Genomic DNA, 26,261 nt, shown 5'->3' with positions numbered 1-26,261 from the left:
GAAATTGAAAAAAAATTATTTTCAATGGCTGTTTAAAAAGAGCAGTTATTACTGTAAACTTGATTTAAATCTAATAATTTAAATTCTTATTTTAAACTCTGAATGTATATTCCCTAACATAATGGTGTAGTTTAAACCATAGATATTTAAATTCTTACTTTAAACTCTGAATGTATATTCCCTAACATGATGGTGTAGTTTAAACAGAGCAGTTATTACTGTAAACTTGATTTAAATCTAATAATTTAAATTCTTATTTTAAACTCTGAATGTATACTCCCTAACATGATGGTGTAGTTTAAACAGAGCAGTTATTACTGTAAACTTAAAAGATTTAAATCTAATAATTTAAATTCTTATTTTAAACTCTGAATGTATATCCCTTATCATGATGGTGTAGTTTAAACCATAGATATTTAAATTCTTACTTTAAACTCTGAATGTATATCCCTTATCATAATGGTGTAGTTTAAATCATAGATATTTTAAATTTTGTCTTACTTTATTCATAATTTGAAATGGCAAATTTTTTGTAGCGCACCGTTCAGCCAAATTCAACTTGGTAGCACAAGTCTTCAAATTTTAATAAACATTTGAAGAATATGTTTAATTTGGCTCAAGCGCTCCATCAAAATCAGCTTGCAAAGATATGAGAGTTCTAAAATTAGAATTTGTGGAGTGTAAAACCTGTGAAGCAATTAGGATTTTCCTAATTCTACCAATTCTCAGGTCTTATCGCCTCAAGATATCAAACCAGATATAGAATATCTTTGTTGGGAAATTTTGATAGGATTGAGTTCCCCTGATTGGTTTAAAATATCACAATCAACCTTTTCTAAAGACCTGTCATCCCCACCTTTTCATTCTAAAAATTTGACAAAGAAACATTTTCATTTTTAAAAAAAGGTTTCGACATTGAACTTTCATAAATTTCACTGAAAAAAGTTTTGGACTGTTTAATCATATCATTTCTTAATTCTGAACAAATTATAAAAAGATTGACGAAATGAAAAATATTCAAATGACAAAATATTTTTATTCGATTTTATAAAACATTAATGAATTGGAAATATCGTTAAAACTCAAATATTATTACTATTTTAACCATTTGTAACCGTGATCGCATGTAGAATAAACAAACAAAAAAAGATTTCAATGATTCAAATTTAAAAGACCCAGAGGTAGCATTGATGAAAATGGTTGAAAGTATGCTTATAAGTATACAAAGTGCGGAACATATTTTTGGGGAATTTTCAAGATGTCTTCCGAAGAAATGAAATAGTTTTCTGTTCCAACATTAAATTTGAACTGGTCGCTCTCGCACAGCTTTGATTTCTTTCTTTCCTGTTTCAAAGTTTGGCTCCGCAAACATGAATTTGACCTCCAGAAAAAAGTGACCTTGACGTCTCCAAGTTTTCCCCTTTTATCTCTTCCTTCCCATCCCACACCGAGGTATTTATAAATATACACCACTCCTTAGTTCCTCACATTAATCACATACAGAGGGTTCAAATAAACTCGAGATCATTAATAAAGTGGTCGTGTCCGTCGTCATTAATATTCGGTCATGACACTCACAATTTTAATGATTTCATTCAAAACATCATCATAATTTAAGATTTTTGTAATTTTTTATTCAAGTTGCGAAGAACGAAAATGTATTAACAATGAACACTAAAAAAAGTATTTAATTTAATTTTTAAATTACTCTCTTGCAATTTTTTTTCTAATAGATCCTGGAAAATATGGTATAAGCTGTTTCTTTTAATATCTACTGAAGTCTAAACTCTGAATATTATATTTCACTTAAAGCAATGTTGAATAATAAGTTGAAAGCTATGATTTATCCGTTAAATTTGCATTTAATATTCCCATTGATAGGACAACAAAATGTGTCTCCTCCCCGCCCCGGGGTTAAATATTTCTATTGTTGACGAAGATTCCCCCCCTGGAGAATCTCAAACCGTCCGTGTAAGGTCAAACCCCGAACACCTGTGTGCATGTTTGTCCGTTCATGCATGTGTGTGTTTGATGAGCAACACAAGAACATCTTCGCGCGTGCACCCCCAAGTTTGAGCGCATCCTTAGCCTATGACAGTCAAGTTCAATACATCACAGCGTGTACACACATATACCTGTTAATCCGCTTAGCGTGTAGTGATATACCCCCCCGGTATGAACTTGAACTGAACTTAAGTTTTTTATATTTAGTTAGCTAGTAGTCAAAGTTAGTACATAGCTTCCTAGAACCATGAAGATTCAAGTTCGCCACGTTGTTCTCCTAGTCCTAGTTCTAGGATATGCTGAATCAAGTTCTAGGATGAGAGGAGGTAAGGAGCATCGGAGGAGCAAACGAACCATTGGGGAGATAATAAACTGGAAACTGGGGCTCATCCAAAGCATTTTCGGAGGGATTTTTGGCGGAGGCAAGGGAAATTCTCAGAGCAGTAGTTATGGAGCTCCGAGCAACAGTTATGGGCCTCCGAGTAACAGCTATGGACCTCCTAGCAACAGCTATGGGCCTCCGAATGATTCTAGGTTGAACTTCATTAAAATAAAATTTATAATTTTCAAATTTCTTGAGAAAAATATGACCAAGCCTATCTGAAGTACAGTTTTACCTGCGTTCTACAATTTATGAGACGAATGTTGGGAATTACCTCCTTTCTATGATATTTATTTATCATTTTTGTTTTTAAACATAAAGATTGCCACAAGCTAAAAATTGCTAATCTCTATATCTTTACTTTATGGTGTAAATCTTTGATATTTCAAAACAGACTTTAAAGTTTGAAATAAAAAATTGTCTAAGAAATTCGGTTGCAAAAACATAAGGACATGAAAATCTGAGTTCATTGCACAGATTCAATTCTTTTGTCTTTTCAGTGCAAAACCTTTAAATGTTCCTGTAAAAGACTACATTTTAGCAGACGACAAAATTCATTTAAATTCATTATAGAGGAACTTCCCTGATTAAGAAACGTACAGCTTATACCTTAATCTGATCAAAAATGTTAGATTAACTTTTGTTTTTCTGTCTCGAAAAGCGTTTAATTCTATTAATTTATCCATTTATTCTGATATGCAAGAAATCCGCAAATCACTCTCGTGCAGATAAACCGCACATGAAAATAAACAGTTTAAAGAATACAAGATATGGATCTATAAGTCATGATCGATTGTAATTACTTGCGATACATTAAAGATCTCATTTTAAACTTTTAACTTTAATAATTTATTTTAATTAAATTTTACAGTATTTTTAAATTTCTATATAATATCAGTGTACACTTTTTGAGACTTCTATATTTCTTGTGTTTCATTCTTTCTTCTTCATTTTAAACTCATTTTAGTATTTTAAACCTCAAACTGAATTAACATATATAACAATTAACAACATAACACAACCAAAAATCATTGCATTATTAATATACGTTAGCCCCCTTATCTATTTATTTGATGCTCTAATAATTGAGATTAAACAAATGGTTCATTAAAGAAACTCTATGAAGATTTGAGAAGGTGACCAGTTGTCTTTTATTAGGATTGTTTTTAATAGATTTTTTCTAACTTTAAATTAAATTGCATTTTCAATTACGTGGTATTAAGTTTAAAATATCAGATTAGGGTTTGATAAGTAGGATAACTAGAGTACTCTACAACCCGTTGCTGGTAACAATTTCACCAAATCAAAGTAACTAATAGTTTTGCGGATTTCTCTGTTTAAAGTGAAAATGATTAATGTTGACATTTTTTCTTAGCTAAATTTTTCATAAAACTTACATATATAAGGCTCAGACGTAATCTGCAACACCAAATTTTCGTTCAAGCGTTTTAGCTATTTTCGCCTTTTTTTTGCACAAATTTCAATTTGGTTCTTCTTACTCCACGGTTTTAAATTATAATTAAACACATTCTATTTCGTGATGAATGTTTTTTCTAGATTAAGCTCAATGTTTTCAAAACTTTTTAAATAACAAAAATCAAACTTGATTTTGTTTGTCGTAAGCTCTCTTAATTTCCCGGCCCTGAATTAAAAATGTACAGTTGTGTTATCATTCTAATTATATACCCACGGCCCACGGGTAATTATATATCAGAGTAGGTTGTAAATTGCATAAAGTGTTAGTTTGGCCATCCACCATAAAACTGTACATTTATATTATCAATCTATCATCGTCAACTAAATTAATAATTTGCAGTTCTTAGAAAAAATTATTTTCAACATCGGATTACATATATACATATTTGATTTTTAATTCCGATTTGGAAACATATTTTTTGTCTAATTTAAATGTTATTATTTCTTACTCAAATCCATTAAAAGAATTGATATTTAATTTTATCTGTTATGGGGTCATCTCTGTTATTACAGATAATTTATATTTCTGTAAAACCCTCAATTGATGATACATTGGCCAGCGAAAACCTAGAAATATGATATAGATTTGTCTAAATTATAGCTGCCCGCGGCTGTAAAAATAGGTTCAAACAGATACTTCGAAACTATTGTAATTATCAAATCTTCACTTTAATAAGCCTATGATAGAAACTCCTAAAATTGTATCATAATATCGAATATTATGAAGATTTTGTTGTAAATAGTTAACAGAATGTCAGGAATATTGTACAAATATCTGTATCTAGCATTGTGTTCATAATCTGTATACAACAAAGCTCTTTTTTCATATATATATATAAATATTTATGTTAGCTATAGCTGGCCAAACGGCTAAACGAATTGGCGAACATGTTTTTGGGTACCCTGGAGGTAACATAGGCTAAAAAATCTAAATGTTTTCTTCAAAAATAGTTTTTTAACCTATACCACGGGCAATGCCGGGCACTTCCGCTAATAAACAATAAAATGTTAGGGTTTCTTTTGATGGCTTAGAGCGAATACCGGTAGTAATATAAACATTATATATCGGTGTAGCGTGCTGCTCATATTAAAGACTGTATTGCTGCTTTAGAGTTTAGACAAGACCTACTCAAACTACCGCACACGAAGGGCCGGGAAGTCTTTAATGATTTTTCTATACTTCATACATATACTCATATATATATACACACATTTTTACATACATACATTTTTGTACACGTGTACACACTACATTATACAGACTATTTACACCAACCATATTGACATGCATAGATTAACTGTATTGTAATTAGTACGTACATATACGTACAAATTAAATTTGTTTGTGCATGTACATATATTCATTATGTGTATAATGTATATGTACAGATTATTATAATTGATCTGTTCGGATTTGTGTACTGCAGCTATCATGAATCTGTTCAAATTGGCAGAATCTTTTGTAAATGTTCACCTATATGGTCCATATGTACATAGCCACTATTATAGGACTCACTTCACATTAAACATGTACAGAATCATTGAACATGTACAAATTTACCGCGCAACGTAAAGTATACATAGTATTTTAATGGTGCAGTAGAGAATGAAATGTGTTCAAAAGCGTTTAAACACAAATACAAATAAATTTTTGATATCTAAACAATTCAAAATTCCACAGAATTTTACGGAAATAAACATATTCATAGACATGTGACGCCTAAATTAAACATATATAATTTTTTAGCAATTCTTAATCTAGGCTTTTACCCTTAACCTTCCACATTTTTTATATTTTACCAAGATTTACAAAAAAAAGTTTTCCAACTGTTTTCTTTCTCTTGATATTTTTTATTTTCTTGTTTAAAAATGGAGTATCTAGGGGTAAGGGGCAAAACAAGGGATTCCAACTCCCAAGCTTATCATTGGATGGACTCTTCAACAAGGGACCAAAAAACAAAGGCAACGGAGCACCCAGACCAAGCTATGGAGCTCCTCGTCCCTCCTATGGAGCGCCTCAGGCTCCCCAAGCTCCAAGGGCTCCTCAAGGGCCTCCACGACCAAACTACTCCAGTGGTTCTACGGATTTTGGACCCTCCAATGCAATCAAGATGCTACCTGCACCCAACCTAGCAACTGCCAGACCCACGGTAATTATTTAAAATAATCTTAATCTTTCTGATAATGTGGTCCACCTTGGTAACCCTGGTCTGGTTATATAGTTTCTTAACATTCTGAAGTCTTTTTGGTTTAAGAGATTCTAAAGTTGGATTTTGTTACGTTTCTGATATTTTTGTGACCACATGATAAAAATATATATAACTGTCCATATGTCGCCCCCAATGTTTGACCTGAGAAAGAGCACAATACAACTCGAAAAGTAAAAATAATTGCGCTTCTCTGTTATGAAAGTTAAAAACTGAATATTACATTTTTACAGCACAGAACATATTTCCATGTTTAATAATATTAACTTCAGTGCTCTTGGAGTAGTCCTCTTATCTTTTTTATTAAACCACTTTTTTCAATAATTCATAAATTTCATGGAAGGCAGTGCAGGAGGTATAGGGGGGGGGGGAGTTATAACACATTTAAAGATTAATTTAATACATGTATCATGTTTCATGTGGACGTATTGTGCAAAATGAAATAATTAGCCATTATTTATTGCCAACCAATGATTTATAATTAATCGCATGATATTATATATCTAAAGATGATATTTATATAATTTAATTGTCTGCAAGTGTCTGCTCCCAGGATCCCACCATTTTACAGTTTTTATTCTCCAATGAAAAATATGAAAAATGTGTTGTGTGTGTGAATGTTGATGATTATATTGCATATCAAACACTGCATGAATCCACGATACTTCCTTGTACAGAGGTTCTTTAAAAACATCATTAATTATACAACGATCACGCCTACACTGTCACAGGTCTATGCGGAATTTAGCCTTAAAGGGACTGTTGCTGGAATTTCAATTGACCCTACATTTCAAAATCACATTATTGAGATCAATCTGATCAAGAATGTTGAAGATAACATCGTTTTTCCACCTTGAAAAATGTTACAATGCGCCAGTCACTTTTGGAAAAAAACCCAAATTGAAAAAATCCGTTTTCAGAAAAAAATAATTGGCTATCTAATGCATACTTGTTTAGACAATGTGACCGTACCGCACTCTTTCGACGTAGGGTCACTTGCGATTACGTTTTTTGATAAAATCTTAGATCGAAATAAAAAAAATGGAAGCGCTAATGAACATTCCTACTATTATCGAAAACTGTCGGATCATTTTTGGACACCCCCTTGTGATTTGGAACACCCTCTTATGATTTTGGACACCCCCTTATGATTTTGGACACCCCCTCATGATTTTGTATTTCATGATTTGGGATTTCCATTCAAATGCATAATTAACATGATGAACTTTTTTAAATGAAAATTTTTCATTTGTTTAATCACTTCTTTCTTCAACCAGTTGAGTGAATTTTAGACAGAGCTTTCATGCATCAATTTTAATCATTTTCTTTAAATTTCTTATCAACACTTTCTTTTTTGCACAATATTATTCAAAGAGACACTGTCAATTTAAAAAGAATCAAAGTCATGTTTTTATTTAGGTTTTAAATCACTCATTCATGTCTCAGTGGGATGCTACTAAACTGTTATTTAAAAGAGCTTTTTTATAACCCATATAGATAATATAAAATAAGAAAAAAAATTTAAAAATATCACATCTTTGGAATTTTGTCAACATATGATAGTTGTGTAAAAACTCGATATATTGGGGTAAAATAATATTCATTGCACACAACTAAAAGTGTTCTGTCTTATAATAACACGTATTTTCGCGTTACCAACAACCAAATTCCATACATATTTCTTTAAATTTGATATATTTTATTTTATTTCGAAAATTCATTTTTGATTTTGATTAGTCCCTATTTTTGGAACTGTCTTTTTCAAGATGAATGAAAAAAATTTAATTTTCTGGACCGCCCCCCCCCTCTCAATTTTCGTTGGTCTTATTCTTTTTAAATTTCCAAATCTTTTTTTCCATTAAAACTTAGCAAAAGACACTTTTTGTGAATTAACAATGTATACTGGACATAAACATCCTAAGTCTCGTCATGTCATGTTTAAAGAGTCGCTCTAAAGTACAAAGTACGTTCCTTGAAACTATTTGTTTTAGACATTTTAACCTCCACCTAATTAAATATTCCCCCTGCAAGAGCTGGATCATTTTTCCTTAACCGTCTCTTTAATAGAAGGACCAGTGTAGAATTGGGGGAAGTGAGTCTCTACTTCAACTCTATTTAAAGGAAGTTGTAAAATTTTAACAACAACCGCATATTGAACCATGTTATATCTAATTTGGGTCAAAAATAATAAACCATGAAGGGTTACCGGGAAAGAATGAGACCTTAACTTCAGAGACGGCTGTAAAATATGTATTCATTTTTTTTCTTACATTTACGGTTGCAGCTCTCAGCTTTGGCCTCAGTTTTATCCATTAAAAGGCACAACACAGGATTAAGCCTTCGAATAGCTCTATTCAAAGAGTTTCTGGTCGTCATTAAAATCTCATCCTTTCTGGGTAACCCTGTAACTCACATATCTCTAATATTGAGCTTGAATTTTTATTGATATATTAGATTCCTTACTAATGATGAAGCCTATGGGTGGTAATATAATATTACTCTCATTAACTTATTCACACAGTCACACTGCAGCCATAGACATGTAAATAGCTGAAACCCACTTTTATAAGCGCTAACAAATAATTGATTTATTAATGTTTTGCGTGAGAGCTTTCAATCTTTGAATCACTTCAGGGTTTAAGATGAAAGTTTGGGGACTGCTAAAAACAAACAAAAACTCGCTTTTAACCCTAACGTTTATAAATACACAGCATTTTAATATTTTTTAGTTTATTCTTTTTTTTCTGATATATCAAACTTCGTAAAATTTTGAACAGTCAGGAATTATTTGCTGGATTATCTATGTTTTGTAAATGTTTTGTTTAAGTATACCTAGTATATACAAATATATATAGCACTACACCTCAAGAGTTGAGAAGGATATCTAAAATATCGAAATATATTTTCTCTGAGAACCATCAAGTTTTTTTTGAAGTAGTTGAAAAACTCTCTACCACAAAGGAATATTTACAGTATATATTTATATATAAATACCAAGTATACCTTGTAAATATGTTTATTCAGGGACCGGAAATAGTTTAAAGCGGCGTTCAAAGAGTTTAGAACAATTGAAAGAAACTCTTAGAAGTTAGCATTTGATATAACCTTTAAATTATGATTTAATAACAGATGATAATTTAACCCATTAGTGACGAGACCATTACCTATTCGTGAAGTTGTTTTAGAAGGATCTTGTCAAAACAAAACTTGATTGTACTCATGAAAAAATGATATTCAATTAAATTTTTGAATTTTTTTTGTACAGGGTGACCTGTAAAATATAAAAATATAAAAAACTTTGGTAATTTATAATTATTTAATTATCTTCAAAACTTTACTTTTCATGATTTAGGTATTTAGATCTTTAAAAGAAGATTCCAAAAATATCTTTAATTTTTTTCTAGCAAAAAATTGACAATTTAATAGAGTCAAAACTAAATTACAAAGTGTTCTTTTGTTTTTTTCCGAATTCAAAATCTTGTATTTTGGGTTTTTTAAAATTGAAAATAAAAAAAACCAATTTTGAAGTTACGTCAAATATAAAATATGTTTTGAAAACAGGAAATCCTAATGAAAGCGCAGGAAAAGACAAGACAACATTTAGTTTAGGAAAAAAGGAACTTTAAAAAAACCTCACCCGGTCAAAATTGACCTTCTCGTTACTAATGGGGGCAAAAAATGTTACATCTTCGATATTCTTGGAGGGCTGTAAATTTCTCCTTCTCAGAGATTGATGTTTTTATATTTTGTAAAAAAAAAAGTTACTTACGTACTTATTATAATGTCCCTTTAATAAAAAAGTGGTAAATGGCCAACATTTGCCTAATTCCGGAAAAGACAAGTTTTTCGACATATTTACTCAGATAGCACCTCTACAGTAAATTATAATTTTATCTAAAGGAATTGAGTTTTTGCCACAAACTCAAATCTTCTGATCCTAATATCTTTGCAACCTGATGGTGCACACCTTTTATATTTCAAACTTTCATTATTTTATTTATAAGTATTAATAGTTTGAAATATCTAAGGTCTACGACATTGGGTTACAAAGATATAAAGATTAGAGAATTAGAGTTTGTGGCAAAAACTCAACTCCTTTCATAAACCTTTACCTATGGTTATTATTTTATTTTAAAGGGACTGTAAAGGAAAAATGAAAGGAGGTTTAGTCTGAAATCTGAGAATCTCATGAGCTGATTGAAACCTATTATTGCTCTTGTCTCGAGAATTTGATATAAAACTGTGTCAAAACTCAAAATCATACCAAAACGTATATATGTATGATTTTGTTTACGATGCTTAATATTAAACAGATCATATTAGACAAAGGGAACATCAGCTAGATGTCTTATAGGTATCGTTCAACTCCTGAGATTCTCAGGTTTCATCCTATAGGATATACCCCTTTTCATTTTTCCTTAACCGTCTCTTTAATAGAAGGACCTTTTAAACGTTTGTTAGCCTTATGCTAAAATCTTGCCTTGGATAAAAAAATATTTGAACATTGTTTTTATAGCTTCTTCCTTTAACTATACCCAACATGCCAAACTGGAATTAACATCAAAGCGTAATAAGAATAGAAAAAATTTAGGTTTCTTAATTCATTTCTTTGCCTTTATGCTACAGCACTATTTTTGGATCGACCAACTTTTATTTATGTATATCGTCGCCGATAGTGACAACGGTGGCAAAGTGATTTGTTTTTAACGTTTAAGATAAGTTAAAGGGATTAAACATCGGTATTCTTTTAAACCTTATCTAATAGTTTTCTAGCTTAAAAAGCAAAAATGCACTTTTGCATAGAAACTGCACACTTGAAAATGATATATTTTGTTCAGAGAAAAACATGGATATAACATTCATTCTTGATCCCACCGTTGTGAATTAGACATGTCACTCGTTTTTAAATGAAAAGTCCTTTGTAAATACGACTGCAGTCCCTTTGCGCCTGCGCGTGAGGTGCGTGCACGGTTTGAAACCGGAAGTGGGACTTGAGAAGTGTTGAATTAAAGGATAAAATTTCCCAAGGTGTTTTCATATTTTGCCAATTATTAAAGCAAAAAGAATATATAATCATGGATTTGATATCAACAGTTCTAGGCATTAAGTATGCACACTGAACACGGTGTTTACATCTTCCAACACATGTAAAAGCATGATTACAACATCTTTTTAAAAACATTTTTGCATTTTCTTCAAAATATTCTTCAAGTCAAATGATTGAAAATTTAGAAAAGTTAAGTAAACTTTTGATTGTAAAGCTTTTACAGTCATACAGTGAAAACCAAAAAACTGTGGAATAGGTAGACACCATAAAAACAATGATCAAGTGTATTTATCACGCACCTCTGCCCCTTTAGTAATTGCAAGCAAATTCAACCTATATGAAGCATAAAGTCTGACCGCGTATATCTTGTTGCACCGGCTAGTCCTGTCCATAGAGCTAGGTACAGTACAAACTGTGACCGGAATAGTTTACCCGGCTCGTAAATTCAAATTAGATACTAGTTACCATTACCAATTAAAGCACTTATAAAGTCAAATGGATCTGTTTACACTCACAATATTGCTTTCTCTTATGTTTATTGAACTATGTAATGTCCTAACTTGAGTCTAAAAGTCTTCTTCATATTCCAGAGTTCTCTGGTTCTTATTGTAATAAACCCTCTGGAATGAACTGATGATTGAGCACATCATGTAGAAAAATATATGTATGGAAGTAACATGTTCCCCCATATTAATTTATTTTATTTAGAATGGATTCGGTGATGCTGGATATAGCGGATCTAGCCAGAACCAAGACAGCTACGGTTCACCTCAGGTAGTGAGTGATGTGGATTAAAGTGGTTGGGTTTTGTCTATATTATGTTCCAGGGTCAAAATTTAGCAAAGTACAGTGATAACCAGAAAACAATGAAATAGAAAAACGACATTATAGCATAACTTAAGAGTTTTGATGTTGTTACAAAGCAAATATTTTAACTATTAACTTAGCAAAGCACAATTTAGGTGAAAAGGATCTATTTACACTGTACAATTGCTATGTCTAACGTTCATTGAAGTTTAAGTCCTAACTTGAGTTTAAAAGTCGGCTTCCTATTTCAGAGTTTTCTGGATATCACTGTAGTTGTTTCAATATTGTTTATTTTAAACATTTGATTTCTTTATACTACAGTTTAACACAGAACTTTGGAGCCATCGAAAGAATTTATAGAATGTCGTCTTGATAATTTTTCAATGGGTTTTATTCTATATAATACCTAAATATCAGTATTTGTAAAAATAAATAAATAGTCATAAAATATGCGAGAGCAGTTTTAAAGAACTCCACATAATTATTCAATTGAAAAACTAAATAGCTGCACCAGGAGCATTCCATTGTAAGTAGGTTTGGACATAATTTCTTTCGATTGCTCCAAAGTTTTGGGTTTTACTGTCTGCTAAATTTGACCCGGACAAAACAAATAGGCAAAAGACGATACAAAAACAATCCAAAAATGTATTCTATCGATCTTTATTGGATCGTTTTTCAATTTTATTATTTTTTAGAATACAAATATTGCCACGTTTTGATAAAAGCAAACCTAAATAAAAGGCAGTTTACAAATTTTGGAGTTTTAAAAAAAAAAGTTTTAAAAAACAAACCCAAACGGTTAAAAACATTAGCATCAGGTAAATGAATCTACAGTGAGATTTATAAAACTTTACACTAGAAAGACGACATTTAAGCCATCTGAAGTGAATTTAAAGTGGTTTTAAAGCTCCAAATAGCTTGAATATCAACCTTTATAGTAAGATTAGTCTGTGTACACTACACAATAGATGAGTTTAATGTTTAATATTGGACTATTTGGTTCCAACAGTCGTATTCTAAATTCCAGAGTTTGATGGGGGTGAACAATAAGAAGTTATTTTTCAATCGTAACTGAATAAACTGAATATTTCAGTATAGAGCTTTAATTTCTGCCAGTGCCATGTCATTTTATAATTCATGGAAACTTGTTAATTTTGATTTTAAATAAATTTTAAATCAAAGCAATATTTTTGCCTTTTAAATGCTCTGGAAACCAAGAAGTATACTGATTGCTATAGTTTTGTATGTTCTAAACGCTTGCTACTATTTTAGTAAACAAATTCTTATAGAAAAAGGAAATTTTAGACTTGTTATGTTCAGAGCTTATAAAATATAATTAATAATTAATATTTGTATTTAAAAAACTATTTTTTATAATACTTCTTAAATTTTTTCCGATTTATGAAAGCAAAACACCAGTCCAATGTTGGAAATCGTGAACTATATGACGTTATTCTAATTCAATATGGCGACCATGACTGAATTTTAATCCTTGTGTAACATCTGACAGGATGCATCAAAATGGCTGTTTCCTTGTCACAATTTCACAATGTAGACATTGCATTTATTCAGATTACAAATAGAGTATTTGGAAACTTAATATTTATATTTTGATTTAAGGCTCCTGCCGTCAGTTCTGGAGATTCTTATGGAGCTCCACAAGCGGATCCCATTTCTCAGGATTCGTATGGAGCTCCTCAAGCTGATCCCATTTCCCAAGATTCTTATGGAGCTCCTCAGGCCGCTCCTATATCCAGTAGCAGCAGTGGGTTTAGGGATGCTAAAGTGCTCCCCGCTCCTTCCACAAATTTTGTTGCTTCTAACTCCGTAAACCAGGGTTCAGGTCAGTTTACTATTCACTCAATTTTTCAACAATACCTTTCCCCAAGTTTGACATTTAACTCTTATTTGTTCCAAGGCACATTTGTCACCTTAAATTTTTTTTTCAAATATGATTAGTGAATTTGATAAGTTCTTTTTCATATCATTGTTTTATCTTAATCGAATGAAATTACAAATCAAGCCTTGAATCTAGATGTAATTGTGGACAAGGTGTTTTATTGTAACGGTTTTAAATTATGTTTTGTTGTTTCTGGTTCAAATAAGAAAATCAACCATTACTTTGCCAGTTGCTTTTTAGAAAGATGTTCAGATTTTTTAACGAACTGAGGTTTTGCCAGAAACTAAAATTTCTAATTCCTTTATCGTTACAATCTTACGGTGTAAACCTTTGATATTTTAAACTTTGATTATTTATTCTAATAGAATTCATAGTTTAAGATATCAACGACTGACGACATCAAGTTGCAAGGATTTAGGAATTAGAAAATTTAAGTTTGTGGCAAAAACTCAATTCCTTTGTAATAATTTCTTTTTGTTAGATTCTTACGGTAGTCCATCCGGCAGTGTTATTGCAGCCGATGATATTACAAGAAACACATTTCAGCAGGTGGGTCTGTTTTTACACATATTTTGTAAAACTTAAGTTTATGTAAAACGCTTGCAAATAACTACAAAAATTACTGGATTCCAAAGGAATTGAGTCTTTGTAACAAAATCAAATATTTAAACCCCAATATCTTTAGAACCCGATGTTGTAAACCTTTGATATTTCAAACTCTGATTATTTGATTTAACAGAATTCATAATTTGAAATATCTAAGGTCTACAACATTTGGTTCCAAAGATATAGTGATTAGAAAATCAGAGTTTGTGACAAAGACTCAATTCCTTTGTAATTCAAACAAACCTACTTAAGAAATTTAATTAAATCAAAAATTCAAAAGTCAGAAGATTCTAAAATATAAGATTAAAACCAAACAAGCAAGTATTGAATTAATTGTTTTACTTGATTTTGGTAAAAGCTGTAGACAATAGCCAACAAAGCGTATTTGTGAAAAATAGCAATATAGAATGATGTTTAGACATGTTTTGTATTTTTGCATCAATAGCTTGGTTTTTATTTCAAACTCTGTCATTTTAACCCATTTTCTACATATTAGACAATGGACATAGATTTGTATAGCTTTTATTTCTTATTACAATCATCTAACAGGGTTGGATTGGAGAGATTAGAGAGGAGTATTTACCCCTTCTCCATGAGTTATGAACAGTATAAACCGCAATTATCCTGACATAATGCAGATACGCCCAATTCTGTATATTATTAATTATATCAACGTTGAGCTGTAGCAATAAACCTCGACACTATTTCACACCGTTAAAAAATGCATTTCCGTTGCTCTGTCAATGAATGCCAATGAATATGAGCTTTGACATTTTGGGGTTAAAAGACATGACACAAAAACCACACACAAAAATTAAAATTTTTGTGATAAATTCAAATCGGTGAATTTGCGCGGAATTTTTGACAAACAAATTAATTTCCGTAAGCGTCGGTTCAACATTCGATAAAAATTTTTTTTTGAGACTATTTGCCATTTGAAGACTTTTTCCCATTTTTTTGTTCCAGGCCTCAATTGCTAGCGCTTCTGATTCCTATGGCGCTGCTCAAAGTCCTGTTAGCGCTCCTTCCAGCGCCTCTGACTCATATGGAGCTGCTCAAAGTCCAGTTATCGCTCCTTCCAGTGCCTCTGACTCCTATGGAGCTGCTCAAAGTCCAGTTATCGCTCCATCCAGCTCTTCTGACTCATATGGCGCCGCTCAAGGACCTGTTCTGTCCCCTTCTTTAGCTTTAACCTCAAGTTCATCCGAAGGAGCAGACACTTATGGAACTGCATTGGGTCCAATCGTGAGCTCCGGAGCCTCAGAAGCCGTTATCCTGGAGAATGATGATGTAAGAAATGTTCAAACCTCGAATGAGATTGCTCTTATTCAATCCACGCTCCAACAGGTTAGTTTTTATAAAGTCAATGGTAAACCTTGAAAATAACTTCAATTTAGAGACCTGACATGAAAATTCAAATTATTAAACAACCACTTTAAACATATTGTCAAAACAAGAAAATTTACTCTTTAATTTAATAGTGCTGTTTACGATTCATTTAATGAGACAACCCAAGGGCATTGATCTACAGTGAAACCATTAATAACGAATACATCGAAAATATTTATCAAATGTCGTATTCTTCACTTTCTGATAATGGAATGTTGCAGATATTTAGTTTTTTAATTAAATGATTATAAGGAATACTTTAAAACTGTTCCCGCATATTCATGGCTATTTATTTATTTTCGTAAATACTGAAATTTACGTAGTATAGTATAAATCTCATTGAAAAATTTTCAAGACGACATTTGATAAATTCTTCCGATGTATTCGGTATTAAGGGTTTCACTGTACGAAGTTAAATAATAAAAGCGAAAAGAGCATGATTATACAAATGCAAAAGTGATCACATTTTTTGAGATTCATTGAGATTCATTAAGATTAAATTGAAAGACCTTTAAAGAAATTAGTTGTTATGTTTAGCCCTTTAAGCTGAATAGCTGGAGTATATGAATGCATTGAAGGATTAAAAAGGGATTAGAACTTACAAGGATCACTTGACACGATCCCTATAGTTGGGTTAAACACTATTTTACTGTAGGCTTGCGAGGAAAATATGCATAAGGAATTTAGTCTTTCCCACAAACTCTGATTTTCTATGATCTCTATATTTTTGCAACCCAATGTTGCAAAAATATGGATGATCTTGGTATGAAGTTTAAAAATACGCCATGAGGTTGCAAAGAAATAAGGATTTGAAAATCAGATTTTGGGGCAAAGACCAATTCTATAATTGAGGAATCCACATCTGTGGCTTGACACCAAACAAACCGCACTCAGCAGAAAAGTTTATCCCTTATATCTTTGAAACCATGGATTTGCTCAGAGATAAGCCAAGAAAGGGGAAAACAGACTATGATATTGTTTATTTATACAATTACATACAAAAGATTATTTATCCGAAGATCAAAACTTTTTCAGTGTTCGCCAAATAATTTACATTTTTTCAAAAAGAGCATGTTTTTTTGTGTGTGTTTTATCAGGGTTAAAACCTTATCATTAAAAACACCATGGACTTTGAATGATTAGGGGTCGTCATTAAAGGCTGATCCTTTGTGGACACCCTGCTGCGCTGTAATGTAAATTATGGCCATACATTAAATTATACTCGTTTGTTCGAGATAATATAATAGAAAAATTTAAACATGTATAAACGAGTTGTGCAGTTCTATATTAAACCAGAGTCGTGAGAACATTATTTTGTTCATCTCATTATGCATTTCATGCTATAATGGTCCTCGTGGAAAATCTGGTATGCAACGACGACCTTCCCGGAATTTTTTGATTCAATTAAATTCATTTATAAAAAGACATGCATCGTTTTAGTTCAAATAAAAAAGATATTCCTGCACTTTTATGTTAAAAACTTTTGATCATCATCATTTATAAAAAAAAAAAAATACATGCAGTAATCAGGGGCTTATGTAATAATTTGTCCAGGGGGAGGGATTACTTTTAATACTCCTAAGGAAGCTATTGATTTTACTTAAAAAGGTGGATGGGCTAAACGCCTATACTATATAGTACCCCCGGTCCCCCCCCCCCCTCTGTTTTACCCCCCGCAATAATGACCATTTATTTGGTCAAATTCTAATAAATTCTATGTTTAGACCAACCTTGTTGAAGATGATCCTGTAGACGTTTATGGTTCTGCTCTAGCCCCTGTAGGAACTTCAGCTCCAGGTAAAGGTCTGCTCTAGCCCCTGTAGTAACTTCAGCTCCAGGTATAGGCCTGCTCTAGTCCCTGTAGTAACTTCAGCTCCTAGGATAGGTCTGCTCTAGTCCCTGTAGTAACTTCAGCTCCTGGAATAGGTCTGCTCTAGTCCCTGTAGGAACTTCAGCTCCAGGTAAAGGCCTGCTCTAGTCCCTGTAGGAACTTCAGCTCCATGTATAGGTCTGCTCTTGTCCCTGTAGGAACTTCAGCTCCACGTATAGGCATGCTCTAGTCCCTGTAGTAACTTCAGCTCCAGGTATAGGCCTGCTCTAGTCCCTGTAGGAACTTCAGCTCCAGGTATAGGCCTGCTCTAGTCCCTGTAGGAACTTCAGCTCCAGGTATAGGCCTGCTCTAGTACTTGTAGGAACTTTAGCTCCAGGTATAGGCCTGCTCTAGTCCCTGTAGGAACTTCATCTCCTGGGATAGGTCTGCTCTAGTCCCTGTAGGAACTTCAGCTCCAGGTATAGCCCTGCTCTAGTCCTTGTAGGAACTTCAGCTCCCGGCATAAGTCTGTTCTAGTCCTTGTAGGAACTTCAGCTCCAGGTATATGTCTATTCTAGTATCTCTTGAAAATCTAGCTTCAGGTATAGATCTGCTGAAGCCTGTAGGAACTCTAGCTCAAGGTCTAGGGCCCTGCAGGGACCACTGATTCGGAAAAATATCTGCTCTAGTCCCTGAAGGGACCTTTGCTCAAGTCCTTGAAATACTTTTGCTCGAAATAGTATTCAACAATGAATTTGATGAAAAACCTTAGATGAATGAGTTTTATTTAAAGATTATATCCGCCTCTTGGCTTCCTGGCTTCTCCTGTATACCCCCACCTATTCCTCCTATTATACTAGCTATATTACTACCATCCAATTCTTAACATTACAAAATAAGTGGAATATTTTCTAGATCTGCTGTTTAAGATATTTTTTGCTTAAATATAAAAAGATTAACAATTTTATGAAAATTGTTTAAAACAAATTTTTTATTTTTTTTTACGTTACGTAATATTGTTCAAATCATTTTCAAGAATTTAAAAAGACTTCACACAAATCTAAAATTGCAATATTAGGAACAAATTAATCTTTTACTGTCACGTTTTTCTCCTTGGGAACAGTCTTAGCTACGCACTCACGGACTGCAAGGGATGTATTTCAGACTTAGACAGACGGTAAATTTAAATGGGTATAATTGGTCACGTGTTCACAAATATAGCCTACTTTTTGGTTATCATGTCCTGTGCTTTCCTAGACGGCGGAGGATATTTTCCAGGCGGCTGGAAATAATTAAATTATTGCGCGCGAAGCGAATTTTTTCCACCCTCCTGGTAAAAATCCCCCCTTTGGATTTTTTTTATAGAGAATTTGGTTAATTTTATGAAAAACCACGCCAGTTGGGGTGGAATGTGGAAAGTGTGTTACCAAGATATTTTTTATCTGTTCCTAAAAATCTAAATTTCAGGACTAAAAACTGTCTGCTATCTCTTCTTGCGATCCTAATTTACAAACTTTTAACTTTAATTTTAAAACTTTCAGTAAGATCCCAAAATTTGCTTTTACATATTACATATATTGAATCCTAATAATGTATCTCGTGTAATATTTTACTTCATTTATAATTCTAATCTAAATCTAACAATGGGGAATAAAATTAAAATTCAACATTCCTGGATGAACTCTATAATTCCTACGCTGTATGACCATCTTTGGATTTTCTTAGCTCCAGCGCAATGCCGCAAGTCATATCAATCAATCAGAAACACGCGGGAGAAAGGTCAATGTCGCCACCTTTTTGGTGCGAGATGAGCGCACATGCTGCGTTCAACTTTATTTGCATTCCATTCCTCCCTATCTCCATACTCAACCCGTCCCCCCCCCCCCACCTCATACCACGGCCTGTAAACCAAAGTTGAATCTAGCGGGGGAGGGGAACCCTTGCCGCTATGAGCCTCCAAGTTCTGCCATACAGTACCAAGCGGAGGCTTGTGGAAATCTGGAAGTATCATGGCGGCTGAGGTGTTCCTCCCTCATCTATTAGAATCTGAAGGATGAGCTTAGTATACAAATTGTATAAATTATGTTAATGGCTAGGCGTAACTATTGTGATGGGGTGCAATACACAGGTCTTGAAACACCCTCTTCCTTCCCCACCCAATAAATTGGAGTTCCGCAAGGAGGCATTGTACAGCTAAAGTTAAATAAGAATGGATAAGCAGATTCAAGAGAAATAATTAGGTTTAAAAAGACATCTAGAAAAAAATTTAGACCCTTTTTTTTAAATTCTGTAATTTTTGAGAGATGCTATAAAAAACTACTTTTTCCAACATTTGTCTTGGTTCATTTTTCAGAATTTTTTTTGTTTTCCTAAATTATCATTTACTAGCTGGTAAACAAAAAAGACATAAGTGATATTATGATACATTTTTATAAAATATTCCTATTGCTTTTCTTTAATTATTATGATCAATAATGCAGACACTAAGAATAAATAAACATTTTATTTTTATTGTGTTGTATTTTTATTGTAAACTATCTTTTATAAAATATTTTTTAGTTCCCGAGGAAATCTTCACCCAGGACTCTAAAGCCCAGACAAGCTTTGACAGCTACAATCCTAAGTCTCAGACGGAGAATATTGATCTGACATCGAACAATGAGATTGATAACCAGAAACTCAAGGTTAGAATTCAGATCTTCAGGGAATCAAATAGTTTAAACTCATTCTAGGTTGACATTAATCCTATCTCTGCTGGGGTACTTGAAAACCTGGATATGCTGGGGGGGGGGGTCAATTTGACCCCCCCTCTAAATCCCATGTTTGATGTCCAAATATGACAAATGATACATCATTGGAAAGCTCTTGTGCTCTACTTTTAGAATCTGCAAAAAATTTGCAAATTTGCAAAAATTTAATTTTTTATCGCAAAATCCAGTTATATAGTAAAAATGTTTGCCAAAAAATTTGTCCAAAAAATGAAAATTTATACATTTTTGAAAAGCCCTTGACCATGCCATTTCAAATATGCAATGTTTGCAAAATTTTAAATAACCTAATTTTTAATCAAGAAAAACTAAAAATTGACCCCCCCCCCCCAGCAGGAATAGGGTTAAAGGATGGGACATCTATATATATGGTTTGATTGTCTGTTGTCTATTTGTGTGTTTGTATCCAATAACGTCAAAACGGCTGAACCGATCGGGCCCAATTTTGTGTGGGACCTCGCATGACCCCAAGGAAGGTTTACGGATGCTCAGAATTACAAAAATATGTATCTAAAAGCTTCTGATTTTTGTGAAAATTTAAAAATGCGCAAACAAATATTTAAAAATCCGCAAACTTTTTTTTGTTATTGTTTTATATTGTACAAAGAGAAGATGCTCACAGATAGAGCCACAATTAAAAGAGGATGGGCGTTAAGCACCCTAACAGCCTAGTTTATACCGAAAAAAAACTATACATGTCAGCCTTTTCTTCATTTTTTTTGAGCCTGCAATAGTTAAATGGAAGATAGGAATTAATTATAAATAGGTTTTACAGTACTAATCAGAAATCCCCGGAATAATTTACGATTAATCAGAGACGATTCTGCAGTTTAATTTTATCAATATGATTTCCAAAATGTTGTCTGACTTTTTTGAGCATTAAAATTGCCAGAGATGTTATGTAATGTCAATTTATTCCGGATCCTTTTAACTATGATAGTATATTTTCTCCTATAATTCACTAATCAAGCTTACAAACCGTTATAAAATTATACAGAAGTGAATTAGTTTAATGTTTTTTTTTTCAATTCAAATCAGTTGTGTCCAATTATAACTTATAAGTTACCATCGTATGAGCTTGAAAAGAATAGTAACAGGGTGAGATAATTTAATAGTAAACGGTTGGCTGTGTATTTCCTACAACAAATCCCACGCAATTCAATCATAAAGATCGTTAGTTAGACAATTAGTCTACATGCTTAACGAACTCAGGACATCGTTTATCGTTATTTTCTGTCAAAGTAAGTGTTTACTCTAATTTTCTAACCTTTATATATCCCTGATCTCATACATCGTTGAATTTGTTTGCTGTAAATTCTATAAATATTTAAGGTTTATACCATCAGGTTGCAAAGATATAAGACATCAAGCGGAACTGTCGTCTTTGAATCTATCATTTTTTTGGGGGTCCACTGTACACGAAGGAAAAAAGGAAACAAGGGGGCTATGAGAGGAAATGGGTAGAATTACTGTTGTGTATACTTTGATGAGTAGCATTAATTTAAATTAGTCAACACACATATACTCAACTTTTGGTTCACATTGTTGTAATGTTTACTCATAGACATGGATGAAAATGTCAAATATATATTCGAAATTATTGGTACGACTTTTTGACCTAATAGCGCCTCTAGCTTTAATTCTACCTCAAGTATGTAAATAGCTAATTTATCCGAGGCCGAATTTAAAGAACTTATGCCGCGGCTTACATATGGTTGGTTCTACTTAAAATTGTTTTCAATGTTTTAAGATTTAAACCGGGACCGTTTTTTGTTGGATTTGAGACGCGGCTCAAATTCATTAAATGAGGACACCGATTATATATCATAAATTCAAAACAATAGCTTTTAAATGAGAGAAGTTATTATTGAAAACATATAAGATATTAATCTTACGTGACGTGCACTAAAATAACAAACTTAAACTAGCTTGTGATATTTATTAATTATTTAAATTTGCCCTTTAAAAAGTTAATTTTTATCTGTAGCTTTATGAATGCCCCAATCTGTTCTGCTTTTAATGTAAACTTGTGAATATTGTGGGTAACTCGGATGCTTGAAAATTAATAAAACTTGAGATAACACCAACAACAAAATTAAGGAAGGGGACTAACTCCCCGCCCCTTCCTTCATCTAATTAATGAAAAAGAAAACAATGAATTATTTTTATGATGTGTGGTTTAATTATAGATAACATCAGTTTCTGATTACATTTGTTCCCATTTAACCACGCTTCTGCATAATACTTGGAACACTTGAATGGGACTGAAGGTGTAGTTTCAAGGGACTCTACGTGCAAAATAGCAATGCCCGATATGGTACCTATATGGTAACATATATCTTATCATAATGTGTAGTTTTTCTAGGTTTAAAAGGGTGAATTTTTATGTGTTTTCCTGCAGTAGAAATGCGGAAGTCACTTATGTAAAGAAACCACAATGGAAGAAAATCAGTTTTAAAAGTTAAATACAATAAAACATAATTCATACTACATGAAGTAAAGTTGTTAAGTTTACCGGTTTGAGTCGGACACCGACATCTTTGCATTAAGAATTACTTGAAATTACACTAACAGTCCCTTTCAGCAGAGGAGAAAAGTCTAGATAAAACAATAAGATTAAACTTTATTATAAAAACTTCCGTCGTTTTAAAATTGTAAATTACATTTGTTTATTATTTGGTTTGATTAATTTATATATATGATTAGTGCAAGATCAAATAGACTTTTACTTTCGTAAATATCTTCAAACTTCTTAATTGATAATTAAGAGTAGGAAAGCGGAACTTTCCACCTCCCCTCTTTACATATTCTCCCCTCCCCCCCCCCCAACCCCCTCGTTCTTGCAAGGGTTTTATAGCTAAGTAGTAAAACAAAGTTTAAGAAAATTAGAGAAAAGAAAAAAGTTCTTAAAATGAATTCAAAATGAATGAACACTCACAAACAACTCTTAGAGTCCCATTTCTTTTGACGTTAAAAATACAATTTCCATCAAATTTAACCACTTGTACTGTAAAGTTCAACATATGATAAGATAATTTTTATAAGTTTAAAGTATTTTAAAAAAGCTTAAATTAGAGAAAAGAAAAAAGTTCTTAAAATGAATTCAAAATGAGTGAACACTCACAAATAACTCTTAGAGTCCCATTTCTTTTGACGTTAAAAATACAATTTCCATCAAATTTAACCACTTGTACTGTAAAGTTCAACATATGATAAGATAATTTTTATATGTTTAAAGTATTTTAAAAAGCTTAAACTTTTTATTTAGCTAATAGGATTTGAAACTTTTGGAAAGTGTTAGCTGAACTGAAGTCAGAATTACAGTTAAACTCGTTTTATAGCCAAGAAATACAAAATTATTTAAGTTTGAAGAAATAAATCTTTTCAAATTTTCAAATTGAATGAATTGAACACTTCTTTTACACTAAGCCTTTAAATCATAAATCTAAACAAATTAGTTGTTCTACAACTTGGGCTGTAAACGTCTGAATAAGAAAAAGATAATCGCTAGATATATTTTAACTTTTTAAAAAGTGATATCCATGCAGTAAATGTCACAGAGAAGATTCAGTTTATCTCATTAGAATTGATTAAAACTAACTCCAACCGCTAAACATATTACTTCTTCAATTTGCGGTCCTTTGTATTAGGATAAACGGTTATTTTTGCACTGAAATAATAATACAAGTCTTAATTCTAAATTGCTTAGTAAACAAAGATTGTCCTGAATAAAAGAGTTGAATCACTATCAAAGACTCAATCAGACATACACTTTTTATTTTGAGTTTTTCCATGATGGTATGCAAGGTCATTCTGTAGACTTTAAATTTTGTATGTGCTGGGTCATACTAAAGAAAATATTTGCACCCCTCCCCCCCCCCCAGCCCAACTGTCAGAAGAAGGTTCAATGTCACACTGCAAAGCTGGGTTTATACCCAGAGTCAGATCCTACAATTTCAGGCAGTGAAGATGCCTGCATGACCTTGGAGTGCAAGGTCGGAAGGGTATTTATTCTATGTTCAAAGCCCCGAGGTTTCGTGAATTCAGATTTTCATATTTTTGGGTGACACGGTGCAACAAAAGGGGGGGGGGGCAACGTAACCCTGAAGGAACCAATTTACATATTTTTGAATATACAAACATAATATACACCAAATAGATTCTAGTACAATAGAAGGCAACTTAGAATGTGTACACTTTCAGTAAAGCTGTATTCTTACGTCACAAGTGTCAATTTAGTTTTGTGTCCGACAAAATTATAAATAATAGTTATAATTTTAAAACAAAGAGCTTATCTTACAAAAAAAATAAGTGCAATTTTATGTGTTCTTTATTTTCTGGTTTTACACTTTTTTATTTAATTTTGGAAAACATGTCAACTATTGTGAGTAAGTTTTGTATTCCTTGTTTTATTTGACACTTGTGACGTCGTGTATATTTGGTCCATTTCTCTGTTGCCACCTATTGTACTTGATAATCTATTTGATATACACTGTAGTCACATTATTGTATTTTCTTGAGAGTTGAGTAATTATAATTAGCTGGCACAATGAACTTGATTATGATTTTATCTCGCATAAATCTAAAGTTGGTTTTACACTTTGACACATTGGCAAGGAATTTTTTTATTTCAAACCAAAATCAAACTAAAGTAAAATGCAAGTATGTTTGAAATTTGAAGTGTGTACAATCATAACTCCTCTTTTTGAAAAGCTATTGAGAAGAACAAAAATGTTTTCAATTTCAAATAATTCTTTTGTTTTGGTACTTTTGTTTAACATCAAAACACAAGGAGCTATGAGGTCACAAAGTCACCCAAGTAATGTTTCATGAATTTTACCCTCTACTACTGTCCGCTTAGAAGTACCGATTATTTAAGAAATATATTCTTTACATATAAAGTGGTAATCTCTGTTTGTCCTTTTGTTTGAATGCCCGATCAAAACTCACGAACCCCTTGACTGATTTCTCTCAAATTTTAATTAATGACCTCAATAGAACCACGGGCATGTATTTATGGTTTAAATGTTCCAAGTTGGTTTTTAAGGAAAACTTATGTCCAGGCAAGACTGGGTTTCTTAGCTAATAACTATATTTAACTTCTGCATTTTTTAACATTATGAATGAAAACTGTTTTTACATTCTAACATTTGTTCTAGGTTGCAGCAGTTAATACTCTTGTTCTAGGTTGCAGCAGTTAATACTCTTGTTCTAGGTTGCAGCAGTTAATACTCTTGTTCTAGGTTGCAGCAGTTAATACTCTTGTTCTAGGTTGCAGCAGTTAATACTCTTGTTCTAGGTTGCAGCAGTTAATACTCTTGTTCTAGGTTGCAGCAGTTAATACTCTTGTTCTAGGTTGCAGCAGTTAATACTCTTGTAGATCTCAGAGAAGACTTTAATGAAGACCCGTTCACACCAACAAGCTCTCCTGTTATATTTACATACGCCCCTCTTGGTAAATATTTACATACGCCCCTCTTGGTAAATATTTACATACGCCCCACTTGGTAAATATTTACATACGCCCCTCTAGGTAAATATTTACATACGTCCCACTTGGTAAATATTTACACACACCCCTCTCGGTAAATATTTACATACGCCCCCCTTGATAAATATTTACATACGCCTCTCTTGGTAAATATTCACATACGCCCCTGTTGGTAAATATTTACATACGCCCCTCTTGGTAAATATTTACAAACGCCCCACTTGGTAAATATTTTCATACGCCCCTCTTTGTAAATATTTACATATGCCTCACTTGGTAAATATTTACATACGCTCCATTTTGTAAATATTTACATATGCCCTTCTTGGTAAATATTTACATACGGCCCTCTTGGTAAATATTTACATACGTCC

The 26,261-nt window shown here is 32.5% G+C and overlaps 1 protein-coding gene across 1 annotated transcript in view; it reads left to right on the top strand.

Moving 5' to 3' along the window:
• The first annotated feature begins 1,834 nt into the window (after positions 1–1,834).
• The window catches only part of LOC111696323 (mucin-5AC), a 28,172-nt gene continuing 3,745 nt past the window's right edge, over positions 1,835–26,261 (top strand). Inside the window, exons 1-9 of the mRNA XM_023465897.1 lie at positions 1,835–2,538; positions 5,745–6,012; positions 11,825–11,890; positions 13,544–13,766; positions 14,305–14,372; positions 15,396–15,776; positions 17,543–17,615; positions 20,188–20,312; positions 25,752–25,851. Coding sequence (XP_023321665.1) covers positions 2,252–2,538; positions 5,745–6,012; positions 11,825–11,890; positions 13,544–13,766; positions 14,305–14,372; positions 15,396–15,776; positions 17,543–17,615; positions 20,188–20,312; positions 25,752–25,851 — 1,591 coding nt within the window. The 5' untranslated portion in view covers positions 1,835–2,251. The remainder of the gene's footprint in view (positions 2,539–5,744; positions 6,013–11,824; positions 11,891–13,543; positions 13,767–14,304; positions 14,373–15,395; positions 15,777–17,542; positions 17,616–20,187; positions 20,313–25,751; positions 25,852–26,261) is intronic.

The sequence above is a fragment of the Eurytemora carolleeae genome, unplaced genomic scaffold (assembly GCF_000591075.1).
Source record: "Eurytemora carolleeae unplaced genomic scaffold, Eaff_2.0 scaffold121, whole genome shotgun sequence".
NCBI classification, from domain to species: Eukaryota; Metazoa; Arthropoda; class Copepoda; order Calanoida; family Temoridae; genus Eurytemora; species Eurytemora carolleeae.
Note: the sequence above shows the minus strand (reverse complement) of the source record. Positions and strands in the feature narration are given on the sequence as shown.